Source organism: Pollicipes pollicipes, unplaced genomic scaffold (genome assembly GCF_011947565.3).
Source record: "Pollicipes pollicipes isolate AB1234 unplaced genomic scaffold, Ppol_2.1 Scaffold_5724;HRSCAF=6776_pilon_pilon_pilon, whole genome shotgun sequence".
In the NCBI taxonomy this organism is placed as follows: Eukaryota; Metazoa; Arthropoda; class Thecostraca; order Pollicipedomorpha; family Pollicipedidae; genus Pollicipes; species Pollicipes pollicipes.
The window spans coordinates 15,467,831-15,480,242 of record NW_023596746.1 but is presented as its reverse complement, the minus strand read 5'-3'; the positions used below and the strand labels follow the sequence as shown (position 1 = coordinate 15,480,242).

The following is a 12,412-nucleotide window of genomic DNA, read 5'->3' as shown; positions in this document are numbered from 1 at the left end:
CCCGGCGGCGCCGGCGGTGACCGGCCCGACGGCGGCCCCTGTCGGCGGCCAGGTGCAGAGGCTAGTGAAGGTGGGCGCCATGCCGTCGCCGCTGCACAAGCCGGCCATGATGGCCATCCGCGCCTCTCCCGGCCGGCCGCGCCTCAACCCGGTCAGGACCAACGGTCTCGGCAGCCCGGTAAGGCGGCACGCCGCGCCCGGTCGTCGGAACTCTCCGAACCGAGGCGCCGCGTTTTCTAGCTACTGGCTGCACTTGTGTGAGCTGAATTAGCTTAACGATTATCCACGATGGACGGCACATTTAGCATTCAAGTTATGCTGTCCATAGGTTGGGTTGTAGCGTCATTCTTGTGTTGCCAACCTGCTCAAGGTTGACTGAGTGCATTCAATGTTTTCGCGCAGATGGCACAGACGTGCGACTTCTCCATGTCCCAGAGAGCAGTGTATACAGTGCAGTCGGACTGTCCAGTCAAGGCGGCCCATATATCTGTCATCATCCCCTGCCGAGTCCTACGACAGCTTCCACTACCGGGCGCGCCCCGCCAGCTCGTCGGCCGCGCACCCCGCGCCCCTGACGCCCCTTTGCGCCGGCAGATGATGGGGCCGCAGGTGCGGCCACGCCTGATGGGGTCGCTGCGCGCGCCGGCGCCGGCACCCGGGCCGCAGCCGCGCCCGGCCGCCGTGGCGCGTGGCTCGCCGGCCAGCGTCGCCGGCGCCGCCCCCGCTCGGCCGGACGCGCCGTTCGTTCTCACCACGCCGGCGCACATCGGGCCCATGATGGTGGTGCCGGGCAGCCCCGCTGCCGGCGGCGGCGGCGGCAGCGTCACCAACGGCGCGCTGGCCGGTCTGGCGGCGCCGGCCGAGGCGGCCACGGCAGCCGACGCGCCGCCACCGCCCGTCCATGGTGGTCCCGTCACCGACGAGCTGCGAAAGCAGGCCAACAGCGTAAGTGGGCCCGATACATTGGGTGGCTGACCGGAGAGGTGTCGAAATGCGAGGGGAGGGGGAGGGAAGGGGGGTCGAAAGTGGTGTATGTCGCGTGCTTGGCGACGGTTTAGGTGAACTTGTACGGCGAAGGTGGTGATACTGCACTTTCTGGGACGCGGCAACGTTTTGCGATTCTGAATGTGACTCATTGAGGGTGCAGACTGGTTTTGACTGGGAAGAGTGAGCTGCTTAAACATTCGGCCTGAATCGGTGTAACCTCAAATGACCTCCGTTCGAGCGCACGGCTTGCTAGGATGCGACGTAACCCACGGTGTCGGTCTCGCTGTGTGGCCTGACTTCGCTACGTTATATCGCGCGATTTAAGGTCGGTCTGTCGCGATCTGTTCGGATCTGTTCATTGGACACGATCTGATTGGAAGCACAGTGTATCGGAATATGAGCTGGCCCGCGGCCGCGGCCGCTGCGTGTCCTGTGGCCTGACCCGGGACCCGGTGGCCGGCCAGCTGTCGGAGCTGATGCGCACCGGGCTGGAGAGGGCCATCTCGGAGCTGGCGCAGGCCGGCGGCCCGCAGTCGGCCATCGCCAACCTGCGCCTGCAGGTGGAGCGGCTGCAGTGGAGACACCAGATGGAGCTCTCCGAACAGCGGAAGGTCACAGGTGAGCATCGGCTGCAGTGGAGACACCAGATGGAGCTCTCCGAACAGCGGAAGGTCACAGGTGAGCATCGGCTGCAGTGGAGACACCAGATGGAGCTCTCCGAACAGCGGAAGGTCACAGGTGAGCATCGGCTGCAGTGGAGACACCAGATGGAGCTCTCCGAACAGCGGAAGAAGGTCACAGGGAGCATGCGGCTGCAGTGGACACCAGATGGAGCTCTCCGAACAGCGGAAGGTCCAGGTGGAGCATCGGCTGCAGTGGAGACACCAATGGAGCTCTCCGAACAGCGGAAGGTCACAGGGAGCATCGGCTGCAGTGGAGACACCAGATGGAGCTCTCCGAACAGAGGAAGGTCACAGGTGAGCATTGGCTGCAGTGGAGACACCAGATGGAGCTCTCCGAGCAGCGGAAGGTCACAGGTGAGCATTGGCGGCGGCGGAGCAAAGACAACAGTCGGTTAGCGCTCCCCAACAGTCGGCTTCCCTAGCGGCAAAACTGATATTCTGCCAGTGTTTTTCCCCACTAATCGTTTTAAGTACGAACGCCTCCGGAGTGTGCTGTGTGGAGCGTCGACGTTAGCATCAATCGTTGTTCATGTTGAGATAAGGGACTTTTTTACAAAGACGGTTGCAAAATACGGTCGACGCAACATGTGCTGATCGTGGTTAGTTCTTTTGTACGAGGTCGTGGCCGTTTTCTATTTTTTTGTCAGGTTTTATGTCGTATATTCAACTCGTCTTCTTTCGTGTCGACAAGTGCTTACCGGTACGAAATAGTCAAAACCAGAGCAGGCGCATTGTCGTGAAGAGGCGAGCAGAGGTCTGCAAGGCTGCTTCGTATGTCTTGCTGAGTACCAGTTGTGGACAGATACCTATCCCCTGCGTAGGTCTACCTGACGCCCTGCTTTCCATTCGTGAACCGGTTGAATGACCGCATTGGTGATGTAGCGATGGAGAAGGCCTCCTAGCCGCTGTCTAACCGCCCAGCTAGCCGTGCAGGGAAAATGTCAGGCCTACTACGGGCAAGTTTTGTTTTACTGCTGGGCCACTGCCCGGAACATCTAAATACCGGCTGCCTCGGTTTGATCCCAGCTTTGGACGAGCACCTGAGTGCAACCGGTCACACACCCATCAAACACCTGTTCGGCTCACGTATTTGTTCACTTTTATTATCTTCTTAGGTGCATTCGTTACGTTTATGAACTCACTATGCCTGACATGAGCATGATGTTGCTTCGCTTCTGAACGCTGTATTTCAATAGCCAAGAGCTATTGAAATTGGCGCTTGGCCCCAAAATAGATGTATTGCATCGTGATCTTTTTCCCGGACAGACACGATGCTGGCCGAGCTGCGCAACAGCATGGAGATCGAGCAGAAGAAGGCGCTGAACAAGCTGACGGCGTCGTTCGCGGCCGAGCGCAGCGAGTGGAGCCGCCAGACGGAGCAGAAGGTCGGCGAGACCAAGAAGAAGCAGTGGTGCGCCACCTGCGGACGCGAGGCCATATTTTACTGCTGCTGGAATACCTCCTACTGCGACTTCCCCTGTCAGGTGAGCGAGCGCGGCGGGCGTGGTGAAGGGGATGGCCAGTGCGACTGATGTTGGCCAGACGTCTGGCTGACCCCGGGTGGTCAAAACCGTCCCGCGAGGGCCGCCCCCGGGTGGGCTCGAACCACCAACCTTTCGGTTAACAGCCGAACGCGCTAACCAATTGCGCCACGGAGGCTTGTGACGGCCGCGCTGGCCGTGCTGGCCGTGCTGCCGTGCTCGCCGTGCTTGCCGTGCTTGCCGTGGCAGCCGCGCTTGGCCAGATTAAGCTGAGAAACTGGCGTCCGTTCAGCTGTGCTGCCAGCAGCGCTGATGTGCGGTGTTGGCCAGGGAGTGGCAGCCCAGCCCGTGACGTGCCTCCCAGCCGGGATCGGCGTCCTGATCGGGCCCAGCGCTCTCTTGTTAGTACAGTGCGCTGCCCGCCTGCCGTGCTCCATTATTGATAAGAACCAAATCACTGCACACACCAGTGAATAAGGGTAGATACAAATAGGGAACGTGCATGAAATAAGGCGTTGATACAGCATATAAAAACAAACACCTTTAACTCGGGGTGACTGTAAAGAGCTTAGTCAACCTCTTGGTTCACTGACAATTCAGTGCACGCCGAAGTGTCCGATGGTGGGCTGACCTGTTGTGTAAACGTAACCTTTCTCAACTTACACTGAATTACGGAACGATCTGTGTTTGATGTGCATGTGATGCAGAAAAGACGTTTTTATGGGGGTTTAGATGCTAAAAAGCTGTGACCGTCATTTGTGTGTTATGTGAGTTAATGATATTGTTAACACCTGGGTGTCATGTTGGTGCATGTTGTGATCAGATCTCGCTTATTTTTTATGGGCTGTTAAGGCGGGTACAATATTCAATGATCAGTAACATCTTGATGTCTCTCCTGCCTGGAGGATGAACTGAACGAGAACCAGGTAGTGAAATTCCAGTTGCTGAAGCCTATTTGCATTCCCAAAACATCTTCTATACTTCGATGTATCCATCGCGTATCTCATCCTGTATGTATTGGCTATCACTATTGACATATGCCGGCCATGCTGGCGGCAGTGGTACGAGCACGTGAGCGTGACCGCCCCCCCCCCCCCCCCCCCCCTCCTCCCACGGGTCTCCCACTGCTCACCGTGTGCGTCGTATCGCTGCAGGAGGCCCAGTGGCCGAAGCACATGCTGACCTGCGCCAACCAGCAGAGCTCCCAACAGGCGTCTAGCCCGGCAGCCGGCGCCGGCGACGGTGACGGCGGCGGCGACGGCGCCCAGGAAGCCCAGAGCGCGTGAGCCTCCTGCCCTCCCGCGACACATCGGACCCTCGCAGCGGGCGCCGGTCCTATCCATGAGACGGTGGTCCCCCGCTGGCTCGAACCGTCCCGGCGATCCTCGTCTCTGCAGTGAGCTCCGGCGTGCTGTGGCCTCAAGCCTGTCCCTCATGTCTCGGTCTGCGCTCTGCTTCAACCGCGCATCCGTGATGCCTTGACCATCAGTGAGCTCCGATCAGTTCCATGAGCCCGGCGGGCATTCCCTGTGGCCCCCAGCCCCTCCGCGTCTCTAGACCCTTCAGGCGCTCCCGTGGAGTCTCTCGAGTCCACAGTCTGATGTAGGACCGTTCTCAGCTTGGCGCGAATGAGTTTGGCAGTGTTCTCCGGGACCAGTGCGCGGCGCTCCGTGCGCGGTCTGCCGACACGGTGCGCAGGGCGGCCTGGGTACACAGGTGCCCTGACCTCTGTGTGTGGAGAGGCGCGCCGCTCGTGGGTGCGCGAGTCACGATCGCCTGGGCCGCCCCAAGACGTCACCGTCACCGTCTTCGACAATGCGCCGCCTGACGCTCTGTGAAGGACCGGCTCGAGTCTGACTGGTGGACGCGCGCGCCTCTCCCGGGTCCGATCGCCGGGCAGCGGCTGCTGAGGGGCGCGCCGACCTGCCAGCACCGGGCCCATCAGCCCGTCACGTGACGCGCTACGACACGCTGCGTGTCGTTCCGGCGCACGTGTGTCGTCCTGGCCGTCATGTGATGCCGGGAATCCCTGGCGGAAGCCGCCGCGCTGCTTCCGCCGGCAAGCGCCCCGGGCCAGGGCTCGGCCTCGGTTTCGTACGCACCCATTGTGTACTTTCGGTTTTAGCAACGCGTTTGGTCGTTTGTGACCGGGCGGTCTTGTGTTAAGCATCTGGCTGTCACCGTCTAGCCTGGAAGGACGCTCTGTTCCGAGCATGGTACAAGTAGAAAAAGCCCGAGCCTTCGGCCTTGTATATGGAGAATCATGGACAGAAATACACTGTGTGTTGACCGGGCTACCGGCTCGCATTTCCATCCGCGCAAAGATTAACGCAGCGCGTGGGGCTTCGGTGTGTGTTTGGCGCGAGCGGGCACGATTGCTGTGCGTGATGAGGCTCGTATTGGCCACGGAGACACGTTTGAGCATAAAATCGACTCTCAGATCTGTGCGATGGCGTCACATCTGCACAAGCCGATCGGCTGTGAAGTGGTGACACGTCTTCGTATCCTGCCGCACGGCCGGAAGCGCTGGCTCGCGGCCGAGTCGACCGTGCTGACCCGACCGTGCCACCACCTGCGGAGAACGAATCGTGGATCGGGCGCTCGGCGGGCGCGCCATCCGTTTACCGCAGTGGCCGCAAGCCCGCCCTTCTCTGCAGTCTTGCCGGCTTCGGCGTGGTATGCAAGGCCCCATCCGGTCGGGTGCATGCCTCGGGTCTCGAAGGTGTGTCAGCGGCAGTGCTGATCGAGAGGGCCGCCTTGGACGAGGTCAGGAAGGGGTCCTGTTCATCCCTGGCTACGGTATCGATGTGGCCGTGCAGCGCCAGAGCGCGCCGCGTGGTCCCGGGCTGCCAGCCGCTGGCAGGTGCACGGCTCGTGCTGCGGCGAAAAACAACTGGCCCTTCATAACACAAAGAACACGCGCTTTACGGGAGTGCGATCTGAGACTGTGTAGCTTGTGTTGTCTGCCGCACGGCCACCAGCATGCCCTGGTGGCCGCGCGACAAAGCATTCGCGAAATCTGCGGTGGGTCCTTCGTCCGTCGGTGTATGTAGGGCGTGCTGGTGAAGCGTGATGAGTGATGTTAGTGCTCAGCGCAGTTCTTGGCACTCACTTCAGAGCATTAAACGGTATGTTTTTTGAGCCTTCCCTGCCACGTATGGGGCGTCCATGGTAGGGATAGGTTTATGGCCGAACCTAACCTGCGTAGTCCCTTAGTGCCGGCAGCCTGTGGTGAAAGTCACACGTAGATGTAGAAAATGCAATGCCTTGCGGCATTTCATTGTGGGAATGGGGGCGATCACAGCATGCTGACCGCTGGCCTGCGATGACTTCTGTCCGTCCGGTGGTCATCGCAAGGCGGCGGCTTTGGTGATAGGTGGGAGCGTCGACTCGTGCTTGTTTGCAGAGCTGGTGAGCATAATACCGACTGATGGCGTGACTCATTGTGAATGGGTCAAAGCGTGAACAGCGACAAAGCGTCTGGTGTGTCGGTTGCCCAAAACCGACCAGCGGGCCGCCCCCGGGTGGGCTCGAACCACCAACCTTTCGGTTAACAGCCGAACGCGCTAACCAATTGCGCCACGGAGGCCCGTGATAGCGGAGGACGGACCCCCTCCCCGTTCCAAGGCCTGCGATGGTGTCACAGCTGCACACACCGACCGGTCGGAAAGTGATGACGCAACGCCTGACCTTGTCATACCGCCAGACACCGGCTCGCGAGCCGGCCCGCTTATCCCGAGCTCGCCACCGCCGGCGAAAAACGAGGCCCACGCGAAGCGCTGGTGATCGGGGCCCCGTCTGTCTCCACACTCGCCTCACAGGTTTCGGTGCGGTGTGCAGGGTCGTGCCCGGCTGGATGCCTGCCACGGGTTGGAAAGGTGTGGCGGTGGCAGTGCTCATAGAAAAATATGTAATCTAGGGTGAGGTGAGGATGGGGTCCGCTGCGCCCCTCGCTACATCAGCGGTCTGTTAACGAGACGCTGAAACGCACACGACCGTAAAGCTAGCGGCGTATGGAACAATTTGCCTACGACCGAACTCCGATTTCAATACAGCTACTGCAAGCGACCAGTTACAGCATGAGAACACTACATCTGGCGGATGTATGTCAATATCACGTGACCTTCGAGGTCAAATGACGAGACACCCCTCATCACATCAACTGTACTGACCGATTTCAGATTTTTAGGCATCAATCTTTCAGAGCACGAGAAAACGCTCGTCTGAGTGTCCCCGACTTTTTAAGTCCATCTTTCAAGGTCAAGCTCAAGATCAAATGATGGGGAACTTCGTACGACCGACCCCAGATTTTAAGCCCCCGAATCTTCTGCGGCGCATAAGCTAGCGGCCGTCAGAAAGGCCTCACCTCAAAGAAAGGTGACCTTGAGAGATCAAAAGAGTCCACTCGCTTCAAGAGCAGGGTGACCTTGAGAGGCACTTGAGACCTTGTGGTGACCTTGGTGACCTTGAAAGGCAGAACACTTCGCGCTGGACGCTAGTTCATGTGCTGAAGATTGTGATGCTTAAAAGGAGGACCGCATGACCGTACCCTGCCGTGCATGGCCGTACACGCTCACCCTCGTGAACTTGAATGCCGTACTCGGCCGCACTTAATAGCCATACCGGCTGTACCTGGCTGTAACTAGCTGTGCCTGGCTGCACTCGTTGCGTGTCGGGTAGCCAATGTTGGTGCCAGGGGTCGTGCCGGCCACGCGACTGCGCGAGTTCGTCGCGGACAAACAGCAACATGTTTGCCCTGGACTTTTTCCGATTACTTTTTACCGGACGAGCTTAATACTACATTGACCTTTTATGTTGCGGACGTTTGACGTTACAAACTGAATGCACATGGGGCAGCATGCCTTAGCACGGCTCAGCATGTGATGATTTGCGTCTACCGAACACTCATCTTGGTTTTGCGTGGCGGATTTGGCTTGGTTACATTTGTCTTGAAAGGAATAATACGCTTCTTGCGCGCATGGTCACGATGTAAACTGTGTACAATGCACGTTCCGGACTTGCTGACGGGCTCAGACAATGATACCCTGCATTTGATCCATATGTATATGCACCATAGTCTGCTTGGCGTCTGCTTGTGCTTGGCATGCTTGGTGGGCGGTCGCATCATGACAAGAATTGCGTCTTTGATGTCTCCTCACCACAAACGCTTCATTAGGATGTCCAGGATAGGCAGGGGGCCCAGCGTCTGCTGGAGTATGCTGAGATCAGCCGGTGGGCTGTCGTCCCTCTCGCTGCGGGTCAGCAACGTCCGACTGAATCTGCCCGGACGCCACGCTCAGGTAGGATCATGGCGTTGGGTCCAATTGCGAAAGCAGAGCGTTGTATGATACTGCAGTGCGTCAAGTTGGAATATTTATCAATCATTGGCTTCAGAATTTGTCAGCTGTTCATTTTGACACCTTTCGCACGTTTGATGCTTGTCAGGGACTATGACGACATTTGTCATGCCCGATTTGAGATGTTATTCTTGTGGAAAGAATGGATGACTTGTTACGTCTACATATGTAGCAAACCCGGGATATCCTTCATGCCATCACGATTCACATACTGTAGACGGCTGTCGCTTTGCACTGTCAACGGCTACCGCGTTGTCATGTCACATTGTATATGCTGTGCATCAAGTCAGAACGACTTTTTCAGTGGGCGCCCATTCCAGCGGCGGATTGGCTGGCGCATAATTTGTAGCACATGCCGAGTCGTGACTCGTTGAACTTGGCTTACCAATAATGTGTTAAGTGAGCAGTTAAGCGGTATGTTCAAGTTTGCGAAAACCCTTTGAGGCGCTTCACGGCTCTGTTGTTCTGACAGGCCCTGGCGTTTACATTGGAGCCGCCTGGGACGCCAGCCCGCCCAGCCGTGACCTGCCCGGCCGTGACCTGCCCGGCCGTGACCTGCCCGGCCGTGACCTGCCTGACCGTGGCCTGCCCGGCCGTGACCAGCCGACCGTGACCTGCCTGGCCGCGACCTGCCCGGCTGTGACCTGCCTGGCCGTCACCTGCCCGGCCGTGACCTGTCTGGCCGTGACCTGCCCAGCCGTGACCCGCCGGCCGTGACCCGCCGGTCGTGACCTGCACAGCCGTGACCTGCCCGGCCGTGACCTGCCCGGCCGCGGCCTACCCAGCCGTGACCTGCCGGGCCGTGACCTGCCCGGCCGTGACCTACCCAGTCGCGACCTGCCCAGCCGCGACCTGCCCGGTCGTGACCCGCCGGCCGTGACCTGCCCGGCCGTGACCTGCCCGGCCGTTGCCTGTCCGGCCGTCACGTGCCCGGCCGTGACCTGCCCGGCCGTGACCTGTCCGGCCGTGACGTGCCCGGCTGTGGCCTACCCAGCCGTGACCTGCCGGGCCGTGATCTGCCCGGCCGTCACCTGCCCGGCCGTGGCCTACCCAGCCGTGACCTGCCGGGCCGTGATCTGCCCGGCTGTGACCTGCCGGGCTGTGACCTGCCTGGCCGTCACCTGCCCGGCCGTGACCTGCCCAGCCGTCACCTGCTCGGCCGCGACCTACCCGGTCGTGACCTGCTCGGCCCTGACCTGCCTGACCGTGGCCAGCTCGGTCGTGGCGCCGACACGTCCGGCCGCGACGACGACCCGTCCGGCCGTGACCCGCCCGCACGTGGCGCCAGCCCGTCCGCACCGGAGGCTGCTCCGCGCAACGCCGGACCCGCGATCCCCCGTCTCCGGGGTCAGGAGTCAGGCTTCCAACCTGCCCTGTGGCTGGGCCGACTGGCTGTCGCCATGGGAACAGCAGTGGATAGGTGGGCTGTTCCGGCCCGTCAGGTGTGGCCGCGGTCGCATCGAGCTCAAGGAGGTCACCGAGCTCTAGTAGTCGTCCTCCAGCCCCTCCACTGGTGACCAACAACGCACCTGCCTGACCGGGACGCTACTTCGACGTCCGGCTGTTGCTGTGGCTGCCACACCGCCTTTGGAAGGTGCTCCTGGCCTGCCCTGAGTGCGGAGGCCACCTCAACGGCGGGCCTCCACAAGCATCTGCGGAAGGTGCTGGATCTGCGGGCCGGCTGCTGGATGGCGGCCGAAGTACTATCCTGTCCCAGCTGCCGACCCCTCAAGGTCTATACGGCCCGGAACGAGCGGCTCGTCAGACAGCTGGACGTCGCGCACCAGCTGCAGCTCCCAGCGGTCCTGACGTATAAGTAAGCACCAGCGCACAGGTACTAGGAATGTACTCACGCGCTATCCCACGTGCAACGCGCGCATCAAGCGCTCTCACATGTATACAATTTGGCTCTCCATCGTTTATCTTCTTTGTGGAACAGCGTTAAAGTGCATTGGATCCGAGTGTTCCATATCAGGTAAAAAGTGCATTGGATCCGAGTGACCCCATATCAGGTAGAGCTCGGATGTATAAAGTGATACCTATATCATGTTGTTTAGATACGATATTATATTACGTTTCTGGTGGCGTTAGTAAAGGCAGCAACTATACAATTTATTTCCCAGCGAAATAAGAGGGAACTCGTGGCAACATCTGTGTGAGGTCAACTGTGGTTCTTTGCTGACAGTTAACTAAATTGGTAATATGTTGATAATAAGTTTTGGCGTCTTTGTCAGACTGGCCTGCGGCGAGGCTATCATCCGGCTGCTCCGCGGGCAGACGCTGGGCGACAGCCCCACCCAGCTGATGAAGCGGGTGGTGGAGCAGGTCAGCGAGTACCACCTGAGCCGCATGATGCTCGGCCTGAGCGACGGCAGCTTGCGGTCCGCGGCGTTCGAGGCCTGGCAGCGGCCGTTGCTGCCGCCGCCGCCGCCGCCGGCCCCGCTGATGCCCGGCACCCGCTGGCTCATGCGGGTTTACCTGCAGGACGTCCTGCCCCTGCCAGCCAGCCAGCACCACCAGCGTATTTGGCCAGGTCCTCGAGATAGATTCAACTCGGAAGGTAAGCTTGTTGTGCATCTAGCGCCGAAGTCATATGTGAACCGCGCAGCAGCCGACCTTAGCAGTCTGCCCACACGACATAAATATCTTACCGTGTCCATCGGCCAAATAGGCTGGGTTCATTTCCTTTGCCTTTGATATCATTTACGTGATGATATTCCGCATGTCTGCGTCGCCCGTCGCATTCCATGCCGCGCATGTCGTCGGACTGACCGTGCACAATTTGTGGCATGACTCTTAAACGGCTTCTTGGAAACCAGTCTAACAGGCCGCTTGAATGGCTTGAAAGCCTACTGGGGCTTTCTATGCTCTGAACTTCTAGCCAAATGAAGGCTGCTAGACAACACCACGCTTACCTGTCGGACCCCTGTGTACTTCTTCGTAAAACGTTGATTTGCTTGCAGGTGGCCAAGAAGCCGGATGACATCGGTGTCGGCACCGCACGTTGGGCCACCAACGTGACCACCGAACACGGTCTGGTCCTTAACAGCGTCTTAACGGCCACGGAGGGCGGCGGCTGGAGCAGCTGGGCAGCGGCACCGTCGCCCGCTACCGGCAGGCAGGGGTGGCCAGCCTCTGGCGCTGTACGTGGACCGGGACTGCTGTGCGCCGTCCCCCGGCTCCAGCTGCCCGGCACTGGGGGTGTTCCCCGGCTGGGAGGGCGTGCCAGTGCGCCTGGATGCCCGGCACTTCATGCGTCGCCTGGCTGCCGGGGTCACCACCGACGCTCATCAGCTGTACGGGCTGCTAATGAGTCGGCTGTCGGCGGCCATCTTTGGTACCAGCCCGGGGGACCTGGCGGCGCTCTATGACGCCAAGCGGCAACAGCTGGCCCGCAAGGGGATGGCCAATGTCACCGACGCGGTGCTGACCCGCGAGATCTCCGAGCGGGAGTTTCAGCTTCACTGCCGACGCCGGACCCGAGGCACCGAGACCACCACCCGGTGCATCGACGAGCTGCTGCGCCTGCTTTCCGGACCTGCAGGCGTGGACAGCCTGGGCGCACCGCTGCTGGGCCAGTCCCGGATGTGGCCCATCTGGGGGCAGCAGAAGCGCCACGTCACCCGCCTCCAGGACATGGCCGGCGTTCCGCTGCACGGAGTCACCGGGACGCTGGTGAAAGGCGGCGTCACACTGCTGCTACCGGATAGCACGTGGCACGACCTCGACGGAAAGCTCCCACAGCCACCTCACCCGTTTTATCCCAGGTATATACAATCCTCATTTCCAAGAGCGAAGTTGCATGCTGGCTTAGCAAAGCTCGTATCGTGTCACTTGCCTGGCGCGGTCATCTTACTCTGCGCGATGGTAATGCTGTTATTGTTCACTTGGCACACTCGATGGA

At 60.0% G+C, this 12,412-nt stretch overlaps 1 protein-coding gene and 2 non-coding genes across 3 annotated transcripts; 1 reads left to right on the top strand and 2 right to left on the bottom strand.

Moving 5' to 3' along the window:
* The first annotated feature begins 843 nt into the window (after positions 1–843).
* Positions 844–5,504, top strand: LOC119103365 (protein kinase C-binding protein 1). Its single transcript, XM_037226876.1, has 4 exons — positions 844–945; positions 1,452–1,605; positions 2,937–3,154; positions 4,306–5,504. Exons 2-4 carry the CDS (start codon positions 1,464–1,466, stop codon positions 4,435–4,437), a joined length of 492 nt encoding a protein of 163 aa, XP_037082771.1. The 5' UTR covers positions 844–945; positions 1,452–1,463; the 3' UTR covers positions 4,438–5,504.
* Positions 3,256–3,329, bottom strand: TRNAN-GUU (transfer RNA asparagine (anticodon GUU)). The gene has a single exon. It is a non-coding gene; the product is annotated as a tRNA-Asn (tRNA).
* A 1,162-nt stretch (positions 5,505–6,666) lies between the features above and the next one.
* Positions 6,667–6,740, bottom strand: TRNAN-GUU (transfer RNA asparagine (anticodon GUU)). The gene has a single exon. It is a non-coding gene; the product is annotated as a tRNA-Asn (tRNA).
* Between the last annotated feature and the right edge of the window lie 5,672 nt (positions 6,741–12,412).

Bases quoted from the DNA above. Each gene is read 5' to 3' on its own strand.
- LOC119103365 (XM_037226876.1), top strand. From the start codon at position 1,464: ATGCGCACCGGGCTGGAGAGGGCCATCTCGGAGCTGGCGCAGGCCGGC. The intron at 1,606-2,936 runs GTGAGCATCGGC...TTTCCCGGACAG, and splicing joins CGAACAGCGGAAGGTCACAG to ACACGATGCTGGCCGAGCTG. The intron at 3,155-4,305 runs GTGAGCGAGCGC...GTATCGCTGCAG, and splicing joins ACTGCGACTTCCCCTGTCAG to GAGGCCCAGTGGCCGAAGCA.